Below are 18,931 nucleotides of genomic sequence, written 5' to 3'. Positions count from 1 at the left end.
TCTCAGAAGACAACATTCAAGTAGACTTCTTCAAAAGCAACTTTTTTAACCACAACTTCATGCACATTTCTTGCTAGTTTAAACTTTAAAACATTTTGGTTTGTGTCTTTAACTTTCAGTCTGCATCAGTCTCTTCAACACTATACGGCTCTATACAACTCTCTTCTATAACTGTCTACTTTCAGCTGTCATCTTCAACGGTAATCCCTCAACTGTCAATTTTTAAACTGTGTTCTAAACAGTCTCTGATCTGGTCACATGGTCTGCAGCCCCTCCTACAACCTCAAGAACACAGGAAAAACTGCATATCAAAGAATACATATACACTTCTGTAAATAAAACAGCATATTACAGTAGAGTCTCACTTATCCAACACTCGCTTATCCAACATTCTGGATTATCCAATGCATTTTTGTAGTCAATGTTTTCTTTTTTTCTTTTTTTAAAAAAATATTTTATTTGTGATTTTAACCTGTACATAAAATAGGAACAGTGAGAAAATAGAAGAAGGGAAAAAATAGAAAATAAAATACATACTTTAAAAGAAAGAAGAAAGAAAAAAAATATATAATCGATAAAAAAATAAAAAATGTATAGTAAAAATGACAAAACAAGACAGACACCCCCCCCCCAATAGCACTTCCAGCTCTTCTACATCGCTTCATAAATCTTCATCTAAACTTACAATCTTTCGCAGCCAGCGGCTATATCAAATCTGAAGTCTAAGGGTTCCTATGAGCATAAATCATAAAAGTTCTATGTTATTTCTTAGCAAGTATTGCCTCAATTGATTCCACAGTCTAGGTGAGATGTTCTGTGATATTTTTTGTGTCAGTAAATCCATATTTTTTATATCAATCAACTTCAACATCCATTTTTCTATTGTGGGAACTTCTTGTGTTTTCCATTCTTTAGCAATGCATATCCTGGCAGCTGTTGTCATGTAAGTAAAGAGTTTCTCCGTGTTGGAGTCTATTTGAAAATCAACCATACCTAATAAAAAAAATTTTTTTATTAGGTGTAGTCAATGTTTTCAATACATCGTGATATTTTGGTGCTAAATTCGTAAATACAGTAATTACTACATAGCATTACTGTGTATTGAACTACTTTTTCTGTCAAATTTGTTGTTTTGGTGCTTAATTTGTAAAATCATAACCTAATTTGATGTTTAATAGGCTTTTCCTTAATCCCTCCTTATTATCCAACATATTCGCTTATCCAATGATTACGGAGCAAATCCTGGAACCAGGTTGCCTGCTCTAGTGCCTCGTTTACTGGGCCTCCTCCCTCCTTCCCTCCCATAGGGAAGCAGCCACGTGACTGCTTCGGCCGGCTGTTGACAGCCGGCTCGGGGTGGGCGGGGCTTTTACTTGGCTCAAGGCATGCTCGGAAGGGTAGTCTCGCAAGCCCTATTGCAGCCGGAAGCAAGAATAGCAAAGCCTGGCCTTATTTTCCCCCATTCTCGGCCCTATTTTGGAACCAAAAAAAGTAGCCATTGGTTAACGGTCACCCAAACCGCCAGCGAAAGCTACCTATCCACAGACAACCCGAGGGTTACGCACACCCCTTTCTCAGTCCAGCGCCACTTTCTCTCCGTGCGCATGCGCCGCCCGCTCCTCGCACGCAGCAACGTCTTGCTTCTAGTTCCGCAGCCGCGGGTCAGCGTTTCCGCGCATGCGCGTTTAGTGAGGCGAGGCTGAGCTGGATGTGGTGGGATTTGCCTTCACTGTTCGTTGTCCGGGTCTCTCTTTTGTGAAGGGGCGATTTGGGCTGTGGCGGCAGTGGCGACGGAGTTGACACAGACAAGACCCTTAGTGACAGGTAAGTGGACCGAAAACCGGAGCTTTACAGCCTCACCCACTTCCGTCTTCCTTAATCTGAGAGGAAGGTTTCAATGCGGCGGGGGGGGGGGGGGGGTTGGGAGAGAAATGTTGTGGCGGGATCAGCTCGCGCACGAGAAGAGGGGGCGGAACTTTTGTGCGGGCAACGCCCGGCGCGCTGGGCTTCTGCTTGCATTTCAAGAGCAGCATCTGTAGGCCTGGCTTTTAGGCCCTTTCTCAATGATGGTATCATAGGAGCCGCGAACAATAGGCTCCTAAGTTGCTATTGAAATGATGATGGTTGTCACCATCATTATACAGTTGGAAGGGACCTTAAAGACCATCAACTCCATGCTATTCAGGAACAAACGCAATCAAACGCCCCCGACAGATAGCCTCTGTGTTGTCAAAGGCTTTCAAGGCTGTGTTGTCGAAGGCTTTCATGTTGTATGTATTCCGGGCTATATGGCCATGTTCTAGAATTTCTAGAATACATACAACAAACCTGCTTTCAAGGCTGTCAGTCAGGGCCAGCTAACATCTCCCGACAAAGGATTCCCCCAGGCAGTAGGCAGCCAGACCTTGCAGGCTAATCAAGGTGGCCAATTGAAACATTCCCACCTGCCTCAAACAGACAAGAGTTCTTTCTCCTACCCTGAACATTCCACAGATAAATAAATCCCTCTTGACTAGGGGTTCACAACCTCTGAGAATTTCATAGACCTCACAACCTCTGAGGATGCCTGTCATAGATGCAGGCGAAATGTCAGGAAAGAATGCTTCTGGAACATGGCCATACAGCCCGGAAAGCCCACAGCAAGCAATCCATCCAGCCTCTGCTTAAAAACCTCCAGAGAAGAAGACTACCGCCACATACCAAGGTGTTCTCTTCTGCTGTCAGACAGCTCTTACGCCCAGGAAGTTCTCCCAGATGTTCAAGTGGGGTCTCTTATAGTTTGAATCCATTGCTCTTTATCCTAGTCTCCGGAGCACCACGAGAAAAGCTTGCCTCCTCCTCAATATGACATCCTTTCAAGTATTTAAACATGGCTGTGATGTCTCCATTCCCATCTCCAGGCTTAACGTATTCAGTTCCCTAAACTGCTCCCCATAAAGCAGGGGTCCCCAAACTAAGGCCCCGGGGCCGGATGCGGCCCTCCAAGGTCATTTACCTGGCCCCCGCCCTCAATTTTATAATATAATATATTGTATATACATATAATATTAATAATATTATAATGTAATACAATATAACACTAATAATAATACCATATAATAATATTAATTATATATTCTATATTACATATAATATTACTAATAATATCACAGTATAGTGGTATCTATAAATATAAAAGAGTGATGGAATCCCGGCGACCAACAAAACAACAAAACAAAACACCCCACAACCTCGAAAATTGACAACATGACCCCTCATTCACGCCTCTAGGTTGATACAACAAAAAGAAAAGAAAAATAAAGTCCTAATTAGAGGGAGAAGAATAATTGTTTTTATCCAATTGCTGCCAGTTAGAAGGCTAAGCTCCGCCCACTTGGTCTCCTAGCAAGCCAATCAGCCCAGGGGACAGGCAGAGTTAGGTCTCACTTAGGCCTCTTCCACACTGCCTATAAAATACAGATTATCAGATTTGAACTGGATTATATGACAGTGTAGACTCAAGGCCTTTCCACACAGCTATATAACCCATTTATAATCTCATATTATCTGCTTTATGAGCACCAACCCCCAAAGTCAGACACGACTGAACTTAATGTTAGGAGAAAACCTTTACCCTTTACCTTAACTACCACCAATTCCTCAATACTTTTATTTCCCATACCACCAGACTTTGCCACAGCAACGCGTGGCTGGGCACAGCTAGTATTTCAATATAGTAATATATAATGCTAATATTGTGCTATGCTAATAATATAATATATTGTATGTACATATAATTTGTAAGCCAATCTGAGTCCCCTTTGGGGTGAGAAGGGTGTGATACAAATGTAGTAAATAAATGCAGTAAATAAATAAATAATAAATACATTTTAGACTTAGGCTCGTCCAAAGTCTGAAATGACTTGAAGGCACACAACAACAACAACAACAACAATCCTAATTAACTTGACTATCTCATTGGCCAGAAGCAGGACCACACTTCCCATTGAAATCCTGATAAATGTATGTTGGTTAAAATTGTTTTTATTTTTAAATATTGTATTGTTCTTTCATTGTTGTTGTTGTTGTTGTTTTTGCACTACAAAAAGACATGTGCAGTGTGCATCGGAATTTGTATTTTTTTTCAAATGATAATCCGGCCCCTCAACAGTCTGAAGGATTGTGGACCGGCCCTTGGCCTAAAAAGTTTGGGGACCCCTGCCATAAAGCATGGTTTCCAGACCTTTTGCCCTCTTTGATGATGATATTTAATTTTATCCTGCCTTTCCACCAATTTGGGACTCTGCTGTGTGCCATCAAGGTGTTTCTGATTTATAGTGGTTTCTTGGACTGACTTACCTGAGATCACAGGGTTCCCAAATTCTGGTCCTCCAGCAGTTTTGGACTTCTACTCCCAGAAGCCCCAGCCAGCACGGCCAACAGGAATTCTGGGAGAGAAAATTTGAAACATCTGGAAGACCCAAGTGAGTTTTCACAGTTGAGATGACAATCGAACCCAGAGATATAGTCCAATGGTCAAACTATTTCACCATTCTGGCTCTTACAACAATGTAAAAGAGGATGTTTATTTACAAAATTGAAAATACTATTAAAAATAAAAAATAAAAACAGAACTGTATTGATTCATCTTATAGTACTATAAAGGAAGGTCTCAAGATGTGGCTTCCTTTTTCTAGTCTTCAGACTATCTTTTTTAGTCTGGGGCCAAGAGTGATGGCCTGAAACGTTTGTGTATGTATAGTTTCCTTGTCTGTTCAATTTGGCGTTTTTAATTTGGATATGAGCTCTGTACAGGGAGGATGGATATTGAAGATATCATGCTTAATTTTATCTCCAGGGGCTGGCCCACATAAAATTCAACAAGGATGCATATACACCAGGCATGGGCAAACTTTGGCCCTCCAGGTGTTTTGGACTTCAACTCCCACAGGAATTGTGGGAGTTGAAATCCAAAACACACGGAGGGCTGAAGTTTGCCCATGCTTGATATACACTGTAGGATTAATGCTGTTCGACCCTATATTAATTGCTTTGGCTCAGTTGTTTGGAATAATTATTGTAGTATATGTAAAAGTGAAAGACCACCTCAAACCCACCATAATAAAACATCTGTATTGTGCTGCCATTATGCCTCATCCTTGTAAATGGGGATGATGGGGAGAGCACAGAGAAATGCTATGGAAACACAGGTGGTTTATGAGTGTAAGAAATCTGGATTGAGTTGACAAATTACATAAAGGAGGTGAATGCGTAGTAAAAGCTTTGGCTAGAAGCACCAGTTATCTCTACTTGGAGAGGAGTGAGCCTGTTCAGATTTGGTATGCAAACTGATTATTATGGTATTTTAAAGATCAGCAATGATGATAAAACATTGTTATCTTGTTCACACAAATGTAAGTGGAGAGAAATCTGTGATAATTTTAAAACAACTTGTCAATAAGGACAAAAACACTCATTTGGTTCAGATCTTGAAACTAACCTTGTGATATGCTCACATGTTTGGACAACTAAAAGAATATAACATTTATTTATTTACCATATTTGTACCCCGCCCTTCTCAACCCCAGGGGGAATTTAGGGCAGCTTCACATATCGGCCGAATATGTAAAAAGCAGGCAATTGGCAAAAACACATTAAAACAAAAAATTAAAACAATTAAAAACAGTTTGCAGCCATTATTAAAATCACATAAAAACATTGGTCGCTCGATTAGCATAGATGAATGGGAATACCTCTGGAAAGTAAAAATAAAAATTTTCAGAAGCTATTCCCTTCTAGAAAATTTCTACAAAATGTTTTATCAAGCTTATATGGCACCTGTTAAATTAGCCAAAATACAGCCACAATTAAAAAAACACTTGCTGGAAATGTAAACAAGCAACAGGATCATTTTTCCACATGTGGTGGACTTGTAAGAAGGCAAAAAACTTTTGGATTAAGATTCATAAAACCACTGAAAAAATACTAAAGCTAAAAATACCCATGTACCCAGAAATATTCCTACTAGGAATAACAGACACATCACTGCTGAAGCCACATGATAAACTCTTCACTTTGATGACAACGGCTGCGAGAATAGTCTATGCACGAGCCTGGAAATTGGAGGAAACACCAGAAATGGAGGAATGGATCGTGAAAGTGACGGAGGTGGCTGAGATGGACATTCTGACAGGGTATCTCCAGTCCAAAGACCCTTCCGAGTTTAGGAAAGTCTGGGAGCCCTTCAAAAGGTTTTTAGAAGGAAAGACCATTTCAACGTGGGGGTTTCAAATTTGACTATTATAAATTTTAATTTTCACCACTCGTTTAACTTCCTTCTGTTAAAAAAAAAGGTCATGATGAAGAAGAAAAAAAAGAACTACAGTTCACAATTGCTGGTGGCTTGTGAACAGGTTGTGAAACTGAGCTTTTTGCTTTTGCTTTTTGGTGTATTTCTTTGCAAAGTGCTTTGCATTTTTATATCGCCATTTGTTCAGATTTTTTTTCTTTTTTATATAAATATGGACATTTTAGCTCTGTTTTTGGTTTTTGGTTTTCTCTCTCTCCCTTTTTGATCCTTTTTAAATCTCAGTTTTCCCATTTTCTATACAATCAAATGTTCTCACTCTTTCAATGTTAATTTACTCTATCTTATAAGGTAAAACTTCAATAAAAAATATATATTAAAAGCAAAAAAAAAAATCACATCATCCAATGTCGAAGTCAAGGGCCATTCCAACTTATCATTTCACATATTTAAGGGTCTTCTTGTAGGATATACTAGGCAAATGAGCCTCATTTTAGGACAGATATTGAGCACAAACAATAGATCAAACCCACAAATAATAGATCAAAAATCATTTGGATTTTGATTTCAGTTTTAAAGAAACTGAGGATAACAGCTCATAAGAAAATCAATTCAGATGGATAGATAGGATATGACATAACTGAACAGAAATTCATACTAAATAAAATGTTTGCATTCCCCTTCACATCTTTTTTATTCACTCCCGTAAATTGAGTAAATATATATATGATAACCTGTATTAAATTTGCTATTAGTCCAAAAGTCTGAAAGTCATTGATCTACTGATCATCATACAAATGAATGAAGCGTACACACAGACCTTGTGACTCACACAGACATTTTAAACTTTGAACTGAAGTCTACATCACTAGGTAGTAGACTTCACTTCAAATAATAGTTCAGCAATATCACTTAATAATGTTGACTTTATTCTGTGAAAGCTTCTTTTGTCTAACATCCTGATCTCACATAATGCTACATGTAATTCCCTTTGATATTAGTATATGCATACATGTCGAGTGATGCAAGATTGGCATGCAAATGTTGTAGTTATCTCTTCATGACTAAAACTAAAACTCATTTCTGAAAAAAAGTAAAATGAATACTACTTTTCAAGCACGTGTGGCAACTTGTTGTGGGTTGTAATGGCAATACTGGAAAAGATGAAAAGAACACGTTTTATTGAATATATTAAGTTTTCCCATAAAAAACCGCTAACAAGGAAGGGGTGACTTCACATAACATTAGTTTCAAAAATTGCTTAAAATAGTAGCATTCATCAGAATATGGTTTTCCTTCCCATCACTAAGAATTACTGCATATATGGTTACATTTAAATTTCCAGAGCAACCTTCTAATTTAAGTGAATTTTGAGACCTGCACTTTTCATTTTAAAGTTTCTAGCACTTAAAAGTTTTTGGTAACTACATGTTAAAACTTATGAAACACACTGATATGTAGATAGTATCTTTGCATAATGGAGCTTCTATATAACAATTCATTTATTCCTTGCACTTTTCTCCAAACCAGTAGTTCTCAACCTTTGGGTCCCCAGGTGTTTTGGCCTACAACTCCCAGAAATCCCAGTTAGTTTACCAGCTGTTAGGATTTCTGGGAGTTGAAGGCCAAAACATCTGGGGACCCACAGGTTGAGAACCACTGATCTAAACAGAAACATGTACAGTTTAACATTGTAGCTGAAGTTTTTTAGTCATCCCTCATCACAATTATCAATCCACTTTAAATCATGTGGCTGCCTTCTGCAGAATTCTGAGGTTTGTATTTAGTGAGGTCCAGGACCTTTCTGGCTGAGCAGTTTAAATGCCCCTCCCTAAACTTCAAATCCCAGAATTCTGCAGGAGGTAGCCATGGGATTTAAAATGGATAGATACTCTAGTGATAAAAGATGAGTTTGGTCCAGGTGCATAAGAAAAGGGTATGGAATAAGGGGGCATACAATAATGATGATGGTGGTGATGATGATGATGATAATAATTAGAACCAATGCCATCAAAGCCAAAATTGAAAAGTCGACAACAGATCCCAAATGTAGACTCTGCAAAGAAGCAGATGAAACAATAGATCACATCCTCAGCTGCTGCAAGAAGATCGCACAGACAGATTACAAGCAGAGGCAACACCGTTGCTCCGACGATTAATTGGAACTTGTGCCACAAATACCATCTGCCTGCGACAAGGAAGTGGTGGGATCATAAGACAGAAAAAGTTACAGAGAATGAACATGTCAAGTTACTCTGGGACTTCCGAATTCAGACAGACAGAGTTTTGGAGCACAATACTCCTGACCTCATGATCGTGTTAAAAAGCAAAGTATGGATTGTCGATGTAGCAATCCCAGGTGACAGCAGGAGTGAGGAGAAACAACTGGAAAAGCTGACAAGATATGAGGATTTAAAGATCGAATTACAAAGACTCTGGCACAAGCCAGTCATGGTGGTCCCAGTGGTGATCGGCACACTGGGTGCAGTGCCTAAAGACCTTGGCCTACACTTAAACACAATAGGTGCTGACAAAATTACCACCTGCCTGCTGCAGACGGCCATCTTACTGGGATGTGCATGCATTATTCGCTGATACATCACACAGTCCTAGACACTTGGGAAGTGTCTGACATGTGATCCAGTACAACAGCCAGCAGAGTGTCTGCTGTGGACTCAACTTGTTGTGTTTTAAGTAATAATAATAACAATAACAATAATAAACAGAATTTACTTAAACAGATAAGAAATCGTAATAGAATTATAAGCATAATATGTTTCAAGCAGGAAAAGTTCAAAACTAGATGGGAAGCATTTTATTTTAGATTACCTATTATGTAAAAAGTTAACATGCTCAATGAGTTTATGTATAAGCTGTATTAAGACATCAGTAGTTGTTTTTAATGGTTAATTGTATATTCTGATTTAATAATTTTAAAAAAATAAAAGGGAAAAAAAGATACTCTAGTGAGGTGTTAGTGCTGAAATTCTGCACCAATAATGAAGGAATTAGGTTTCTGGGATTTTGGTAAAAATATTATTGGGTTATATACTTCATTTTGTTTCACTTCATTTATGCAAGAACATAATCACTGTTTTGTTGATAGAATTCTAATCATGTCTGACAAAAGTGAACTGAAGGCGGAGTTGGAGCGTAAGAAACAACGTTTGGCTCAAATTAGAGAGGAGAAAAAAAGAAAGGAGGAGGAAAGAAAGAAAAAGGAGGTAAGAATTCAAATTACATCTCCAGAAATTTATTCACTAGAGGTTCTATAAAATCTGATAGCATTTTAATGTAATTGAAGAGTTGAAAAAGATAAATAATTTCATTCAGTTTCATAGAGTTAATTTGATGTGATCACCTTGTGAAAAAGTGAGGAATTGTCCCCAACCTTTCAATTTCTGACTTCTGAGTCTGGACTCTATGTATTGATTGTGTTTCTTTGTTTAAAATGGAGATTGTTAATGCTAGAAATCAGTGTCTTGCATCTATGTTAGAACTAGGGCTTTGTACATTATTGAATTATAATGGATTGAAAAGGTATTGAAGAATTAGAAACTATTCAAATTTGTTCTAGGAAACACCTAATCTTCCAAAGAATCTCATTTAGAATTAATAAGGTGGGAAAGCAATGTGGTTAGTAGTTAAAGTTTTGGGCTTGGATGATCTCTGAAGTCCTCCAAGGAGGATTTCACTACCATTTTTTGAGCAGATTCACTCTTGTGAGACTACCTGTAAAGAGAAAGTGCCACACTTCCTGTGAAGAAAGTTGTAATATAGATGAAATTGTTGTTTTAACTATGCATTGTTGTTTTAACTACTTTTTGATCTTAATGCCCTAAAGTAACTGGGTGAATATATTAGAGATAAAATTAAAACTGTACACCAAATTAATCTCAGACCTTTCTTAACTCGGGAGGAAGAGAAGGAATCATGTATTCTCTGGGTGTTGCTGGAGTGCAACTTATGATATTTCTTATCTGTGGCTGTGTTTGCTAGGCCTGGTGGGAGTAATAATTCAACAACATCCTAGGGAAGTGACATGATTCCCAACCCTGCTTTTATTATATATGTTGGATTTTCATAATCAACTGTTTAAATCTTTCCTTATTTCAGTATAGTGTTTAAGGCTTGCTGACGAGTTAGTTCTTTTCAATGTAATATCTGTCTTAGCTTGTGCTGTGTATTTGGTAGGTCTCACAAAGCAACATATGACTGAAAACACAAAGTATGTTGATGACAAATATGTCTGTCAGCATGACACATTATCTGTGATTTTAAAAAATAGTTGACTGTTTGCTTTCTGGCATTCCAGTTTGATGTAACTAAAATTTCCATCAACTCTTGATACTAGAAAGGTAATACTTGAAATCCTGAAGTGCTTGCTAATGTTTATTTCCTTAATGGAGATTTTGTAGCAATATTCAAATGGAAATCCATAGGTGGTGCATCTTCCAATGGGAGGAAATCATTTTTGGTGTTGAGTGAAGAGAGGTTAATTTGTGTATAGAGGTGGGCTGAAATGTGATGGCACTATATTGAATAAAGACAGTAAATAACTATTTCATTGAATTAATTGAATTGTTCACTCATATTTTGTGATGTTTTTCTCATGCAGGTTTTGGCTAGGCTGCATCTACACTGTAGAATGAATGCATTTCGACACCACTTTAACTGCCAAGCCTCAATGCTATGGAACTATGGGAGTCATGGTTTTCCAAAACGGTTAGCCTTCTCTGCCAAAGAGTGATGGTGCTTAATCAAACTACAGCTCCCATGAGTCCATAGCATTGAGCCATGGCAGTTAAATTGATGTCAAACTGCACTCATTCTATAGTGTAGATGCAGCCTTAATCTACCCACATATCTTTGCTAAAGTCAAACCAGCATATGCAGATCATTGCCTTTGGCAGCTGTCATCTCTTTTTAGATGCATGCTGTCAGTTATTCAGGTAGCATAAAGTACTAATGGAAATTTGCTTGACGCATATCTCTCTGCTCCATGAAGTAGTCTAATACTCGGTACCCACTTTCTTTTTTCTGTTTTGAATCTTTCGCCATCCAATTTTGGATAATGATTTTGGTTTCTAGTTGTACCCAGGGAGTGCAGGGGTTTCATTATATACTTTTGTAATCCTTTCCCCTTACTAATCTCCCTGCCCCCCAAAATTAGGAAGTCTCAAATCTAGCTGTTCCCCATAGCTTTTCTTTCTTTCTTTCCTTTTGTTGAGTATTTATGTTGTGCTCATCAATTGGAAAAAACTGACAGTAAAAACTCACAGAACAATATAAGCACACCAGGTTTGTTTTGTGAATTTCTGACACTAAGGCAAACTTATCATGGGCTTTTTTTTAGTAAGATTTGTTCAGAGCAGATTTGCCCTTGTCTTCTTCTGAGAGAATGTGACTTGTTTGGGTTCACCCAGTGGGTTTCCCTGATTGAGTGGGGATTCAAACCCTGGTCCCAAGAGACATAGTCTAATGCTAAAACCAATACACCATACTTGTTCTGTGTAAGCCAGTCTAAAAGGGCACACATTGAAAAAGTGTGTGTGTGGTGTAGGGGAAAAAAGGAAAGCAAGTAAATGCAGTCACTGATTGTCAGTATTTTAAGGTTCAGGTGGATAAAGGAATAGTTCGTGGCTTTCTATAAGAAGGTGAGATCACCTAAAAGAAATTGTCAGAATATTTTTCTTAAAAAGATCCCTCAAATTCTACCATACTGGATAAATTCTGATCAGTTTCTGTTACTCTCATTTTGGGTCAAAATACTGGAGTGTGTATAGGCCTTTCAATGCCAGGATGAGATAGGTTATTGTGGACCATTAAACAGTTTTGGTCAATTTGGTGATGAAATGTGCCCCATTGGTTCTGCTTAATCTTTCAGCACCTTTTGTTACCGTTGGCTATAATGTCTTTCTGGGGTTACTTTTTTGAGATGGGACATCAAGACAGTGTTCTACAGTGGCTCTTTTCCTTTCTGTAATGGCAAGTACAGATGATGGGTTCCTGCTCAACTCCTTGGTCATTGGCCTATGGATCTAGTTCTTCAGGATTCTGTTAGGTTTATGTATATTTTATTTTATTTATTTACAACATTTTTACCCCGCCTTTCTCTCCCGAGGGGACTCAAGGCGGCTTACAACACCCAGCAAGATTCAGTGCCAAACAAATCAGTAAAAATTAACAACACATTTAAAACCATTAACAATAATCAATAAGAATACATTATACAAGCATGAAAAGGCATTAAAACATATAAATTACTTAATCCCATTCTTCCAAGAGCCTTGTACATAGACCTTAATTCAGACCGTGTCAATATATTGCTTACTCATTAAATGCTTGCACACAAAGCCATGTCTCTACATTCTTCCTGAAGCATATACATAAAACACTGAGAGAAATTGGCTGAGGTTTGGTAGTCCAGTGCCACTGTATGTCAAAGATACACAACTATTTCCTATTCCCAACTACATCCAAGAAATATGTTTATTTTTTCTCAGTAACTGGCTAAATGAGAGAAACAAATTGAATGTTAATCCTAACAAGGTGTTCTTGGTCAGTTGAAAGGCTGATCAAGGAATAGGGATTGCCTATGCTGGCTGTGGTTACACACTTCCTGAGATTAGATGCACTTGTTTTAGTGGTGCCTAGGAGTGCATTTGCACAGTTAAAGCTTGTGTGCTAACTGCCCTTCTTTGACCTGTCACGTTGATATATGCTCTGGTTATATCCCATTTGGATTAATGAAACCTCCACTATGTGAGGCTGCTTGCATTTGAAGAATGTTCAGAAACTTCAGCGAGTCTAAAGACTCGACAACTGGATTGTTCACTAAGCAAATTACGAGAGGCGTAGTTATAACTCCCTTGTTGGAACAGTTTTTCTGGTCTATTTCTTGGCACAATTCAAAGTGCTAGTTATGACTTATAAGGCCCTGATAAGACTTGAGTCCAGTCTGTCTGTAGTACTGTATTTTCCCATATGATCTGGCATGGGTCCTGAGGCTATTTAGCTCATAGTCTAGACACTCTCACAAGGATGTATCATGGAAACAACAAAAAAGGACCTTTTTGGTGGCTACCTCTAACTGTAAATCCCTCCCTAGGGACATCAGATTGGTTTCTTTCTTGCTGTCCTTCTCTTAGCAGATGAAGCTTTCCATTCCAATAGACTTTTGAAAGCCCTTGAAAACAAGGGTTTAGTGGTTGTATTTCTTACCCATCTCATCCTATAGATTGAAACAGGGAATAACAGATTAAAATACTGCACAGTTAAAAACACCAATTGAAACCCATAATCGGTTAAATGGCATAACGTCTATTTTAAAAGAATACACATTAAAAACTAGTTCATAATTTTAAAACTATCTGGACAGACCTGCCAGAAGAGTTTGGTCTTTAATGTGTTTGCGTGTTGTTTTTATGCTGGATAGAATATCACCTATTTAAAATGTATATATGTAATGTTCAAGTATTTTAACTATTTTGTATGTTTTCATCTTTGCTTTCTATTTGTACTAATTTAATTGCTATTGCAATCTGTCTGGACACCCAATTTGCAATAAAATGATTGGATGCATATCAGTAGAAAAGTAATAGTAGTAGTATTAGATTTTAATGCATCCAGCCACTATCACGCTTCTTTTCATGACCAACTGAAATATGGAATAGTTAAAAGAAAGGAACAAAAATTGCTGGCATTTCAGTGAAACTGGTAGGAGTGACTCTGCTTCAAGTCTTTTAGTCTTTTACTTTCTGATGCAACAATTCCTAGAAGGTAAGGCCTGATGAAGGTGGCTTCTGGCCAGTAATGGTCCTGATTTCTCTCCCTCAGCTCCTTGTATGCTTTAATTGTCCTTTTCAGAATATTTTCCATATCTGTAATGCTCTTTCTAAAGAGCTGCTGCCAGAATTGTACATGAAATTAGTTTCAGATTGCCATTTTGTTTCGGACCTCTTTCCTAATAGTCCCTAGCATGAATTTAATGGATTGTGGTCATGGTTTCCAGTTGGTTCAACACCACATGTCATATTGCATCATACATTTGGTAAAGTGGAATATAGTCCAGGAGAGCCCAGTCAATATAAGACATTTGTACATGATTGCTTTGAAATTTACATTTTAAGGATTTAGATGCATACAAGTCTACTTTTAAGATCCTTTAGAGGTTGAAAAGTGGTTGATAATTAATTATGCCAAAGCAAACAAATGAGTATATTTTCTAGAATAAGTAGTACCACTGTATTAAATAATAAAATCTAACATAAAAGAATTTTCAGTCTTTCAAGTAAAATTATACAAGAATTTGCCTGTGATGCTTACTTACTCTCAATCTTATTTTGTTGTATATTGTTGTGCAAATTTGTTTTATTACTTGATATGTGATTATTTTCTATGTATATTTATTGTTTTCATTTGTTTTGCTGTAAGCTGCCCCGAGTCCCTCCAGAGAGAGGGTCAAGGTATAAATAAAGCTTATTATCAGTGGTCTGAAAATGAGAGAAGTAAGACTCAAACCTTTAAGAGTTTTATATAATTCATATATTATGCTTGATTGGTTCTTTTTTTAAGAGCCTGTTACAAAAGTGCAATGTAAGCAGCAAGCTAGAAATGACTGTTACGAAAAACTAGCCTGCCTTGGAAACAGTTGCAACTGACATACAGTAGAGTCACTAATCCAAGCCTCGCTTATCCAAGCCTCTGGTTAATCCAAGCCATTTTTCTAGTCAATGTTTTCAATACATCATGGTATTTTGGTGCTAAATTCGTAAATACAGTAATTACAACATAACATTACTGCGTATTGAACTACCTTTTCTGTCAAATTTGTTGTATAACATGAAGTTTTGGTGCTTAATTTGTAAAATCATAACCTAATTTGATGTTTAATAGGCTTTTCCTTAATCCCTCCTTATTATCCAAGATATTCGCTTATCCAAGCTTTTGCTGGCCTGTTTAGCTTGGATAAGTGAGACTCTACTGTATTCACCATAGTTGTACAAGTGCATAATTTGACATCTTACAATTCAGTAACAGTGGGGGATCCAGGAGCTCTACCATACTATGAACCCGATCTTTTAAGGGGAATGCAATCCCATGAAAACAATTGGGTTATCCTGTCAAATACAATAATTTTCATTTGTCGTCCACTAAATGAGTGGAAAATTCTGAGCAACATTGGTACACAAAAACAGTAATGCAAAATCCTGTCTTTTATAATTGGTTAGATTCTTGGATCAGCACTGAGGTCAGAGAGGAAAACACAAGAGCTTTTTTTCTCCTCTATGCTTGGCATAGACACTAAGATTGCTTTTTGTCTTAGGCTTACTTCTATGGAAATTAGCTGCTCATTGCTCCCAATGACTTTATCCTCGCTCAGCCCAGAGACCAAGCATTTGCACAATTCTTTCTCCTTTTTCTGTCTTCCTTGATCTTTGCCACTTATTCCATACAAGGCTTTAATGAGTCTTGACAATAGGGTTTGTGCCCTGCACATCCTTTTACAATGATATATAGATGTATTTTCATCTTCACTGTATCATTGATTCTATAAAATAAAGTAATAGTTTTAAATACCTTGTCCTTGCACATGAAATTAGTGGAATATTTAAAGTTTACTTAACCACATACTTTTTTTCATTTAAAAAACATTTAGACTGATCAAAAGAAAGAATCTCTTCCTGCACAAGATGAGTCTGACCTTGAAAAAAAAAGACGAGAAGCTGAAGCCTTACTTCAAAGCATGGGGTTAACACCAGATGCTCCTATGGGTAAGTATCATTATGATGTAAATTTGTGTAACTGTCTCTCCCACCACAAAATGTGGCATTAATATTAACATGAGAGTTCAATGATTCATTCATGCATGCATCTGTTGAGTGTTCGTTATTGCAATACTTCATCCTATGAACTTCTCAAATCTTGACTATACTACAGATAGAATCAGTAGAGATCAGTATATCAGATTATCTTTTATTATTGTAACATTCAGTTGATCAGTTTTAAGACTTTCCATTTAGAAAACAAAACTCCTAAAATATCAATTAAAGTGAAGAGACTTAAAATTGCTTTCCTTAGATTACTGCATTGGTACTTTCTGGCACAGTATTTTAAGTATGATGTCTAGGATTCCATAGGAAGAAGCCATATCAATTAAAGTGGGATCAGAGTGTTGCAACTGTGTAATGTGGGTATAATGTTAATTAATTATGCTCAACCAAATAGCTTGATCTAGGATCTGCACTGTTATTTCATTTGAATTAATTGAAGATGCAGTTGGAGTTGAAACACCAACTTAAAATACCATCAGACTAAAAATACTGTATTTCCAACTATCTCTAATATCTTCTTATTTTAATAAATGACTGAATTCCTAAAAGCCAAGTTCTTCAATAGAACAAAAGCTAACATTTTCAAGTTTTTCTTAATCCTTGTAGACATATAAAGAGAGTGAAAACACTCCCACAAGGGGGCATTGCAGCATTGCAAGAAACTACATAGTGGCCTACATACTTAATACAATTTTTTGTTCTCTTGTACTATAGTGCAGCTTAGTTCAGTAGCTGATCCTCTTTACTGCAAGAGTGTAGCCAATGCAGCCCATTATTCTTTATATTTTCTTTAAAAAGTGCTGTATTTCTAAATATTGAAATAAAATTTGGTAATCACATTTCCCCAAAATATTAATATTAATAGCTTTTTAGTGTAGGAGCAGGTTTTTTTTAGCAAAGTAAAACTTTTGGTTGTATAAAAAGATGCTCATGAAAACTGAGTTTATTGACTAAGAAAAATCTGAAATTATTTTAGATCTAGTCTGATGCAAAACTATGATCTGAGTATTGTGTGGTGTCCCAGGTTTTCAGATAAGGTAAATTCTTTAAAAATTCTGTCTCCCTGCTGGGGTGCCTTGTTTCTGCCTGCCACACCCCAAAACAGTAGGTATTTGTGCTTTGCTAGAGATTGCTCCCAAAATTCCTCAGTTCAATGACTAGTTCGGGAAAATGAATTTGTGATTTTCTCATCTTCTACAAGAACACGAAAGATTGTCATGTTTGAATTTTGCTTCATAACTGTGCCATTCTGTGTATCTTTACTCAGAAGTAAGGCTCACTTTATTCAGTGAGGTTTCTTTAGGCGTTTAGGATAACTGTTCAAGACTGCAGCTTACATGTAATTGCAGTACCTCTTGAACATCTTTAATTAGATTTTATTACAATATACATTTTGTTCTCTGTTCAAGTAGTCCATGTACATGACAAAGGCCTTGGTGAGCACACTCTTCTCCCATGTTCATTCCAGCTTCAAACTGTGATCATATAGAATTGGTGCTGATAGTGAAATGAATAAATTTGCCTGGACACACATGGGATTAATGTGTTTATGGAGCTTTTATAATCAGAGCCATGTTCTTGTGATAGCTGAATATATAACAGAATAACTGATCTTGTATTTGTAAGTTAGAATTTTGTTACATGCAGGTAACTTAACTGTTTATAAAACAATATATACTTTAATATATACTAACTAGTATTTAGTAAATTTACATGCTAATCTTATTAATAAAGTTCTAACTCACCTAAAAAGAATGAATTCAGCTTTATTTTGATAACAGAATTCTAAACGTTTGCGAAAAATTAAATTGTAGACTTCTGAGGAGGGAGAATATAGATCATCCCAGTTCAAGCCATGGATAGACAATTACACTTCTTATACTTTTTAATGAAAACAATTTAGATGGAAATTAATAATATCTCGGTATTATTAATTTAAGTGGGCTTACTGTAGCCAAGACTAGTACTTAGATTTAGACCTTTTTTTCTTCCAATTAGGCGTGACTCTTTGCAATATTGGAAGATTTTTGACCATTTTAAGTTTTACCAACCAATAGATGGCAGTAGCCATCAGCTGAAATCACAACCAAGAACTTTATTCAGAATGAATTAAAAACATGCTTCTTAAAAAAATTATCAACTCATAAGTTGAGTCAGTATCCAGCTTTTCTTGTCACTACTCCTTTTTTTTACCTCAAAACGTGGAATAAAATTATGAAAACACCAGATTTACCAGTTCCTTTTTTAATAATTGCTATTTTCCTGAAAAAAATAAGCATTTGTTCATCTCCTTCTTTGAAAATATTGCTCATAATAACTTTTTTTTCTTTTTGGTGCAAATAATAGAGCTACTGATAATTGGTCACATTTTACTTAGGCATTTTGATTAGTTCTAGATTGGATCCAGAAAGTGTTTTTGCTAATTTCCCTTTTTTCCATTTTACTTCCCACATGTTTCTGGATTGTCCCACAAATCTCTGGAGAGGTTTTTCCAGAACAGTTGTGGGGAAAAGAGAAATTATCACTTGCTTTTCCCTCCTGAAATGGGATTTTTCGAAGTTCAAGTTCAGTTTAATGAGAACTGAATCCAATGTAATGATTTTTTTTAAAAAAAAAAATCAGATTGAAGAAAAATATTTTAGGAATGTTACACTATTAAAAATATTATTTCCCATAAAAGCAAAACAGCGTATTGAGAGATATGCATTTTTCATTAGAAAAGTAGTCGAGTAAAGGAAGACAAAAATAGATATTTGGCTTCAATTTGCCACTTCTTTTGTTCCCGTTCAATTTTACTAAAAGTCCTCTT

At 36.7% G+C, this 18,931-nt stretch overlaps 1 protein-coding gene across 4 annotated transcripts in view; it reads left to right on the top strand.

The window, feature by feature from the left end:
- Positions 1-1,651: 1,651 nt before the first annotated feature.
- dync1i2 (dynein cytoplasmic 1 intermediate chain 2) overlaps positions 1,652-18,931 on the top strand; it is a 52,545-nt gene continuing 35,265 nt past the window's right edge. Inside the window, exons 1-3 of one of the 4 annotated variants that reach the window (XM_008118865.3) lie at positions 1,652-1,824; positions 9,393-9,510; positions 15,948-16,062. In XM_008118865.3, the coding sequence (XP_008117072.2) occupies positions 9,403-9,510; positions 15,948-16,062 (223 nt within the window). In that variant the 5' untranslated portion in view covers positions 1,652-1,824; positions 9,393-9,402. The remainder of the gene's footprint in view (positions 1,825-9,392; positions 9,511-15,947; positions 16,063-18,931) is intronic. The other 3 variants (XM_008118866.3, XM_003226154.4, XM_008118868.3) reach the window with 3 other exon arrangements.

The sequence above is a fragment of the Anolis carolinensis genome, chromosome 1 (assembly GCF_035594765.1).
Source record: "Anolis carolinensis isolate JA03-04 chromosome 1, rAnoCar3.1.pri, whole genome shotgun sequence".
NCBI classification, from domain to species: domain Eukaryota; kingdom Metazoa; phylum Chordata; class Lepidosauria; order Squamata; family Dactyloidae; genus Anolis; species Anolis carolinensis.
This window is presented reverse-complemented; position numbering and strand designations above follow the sequence as displayed.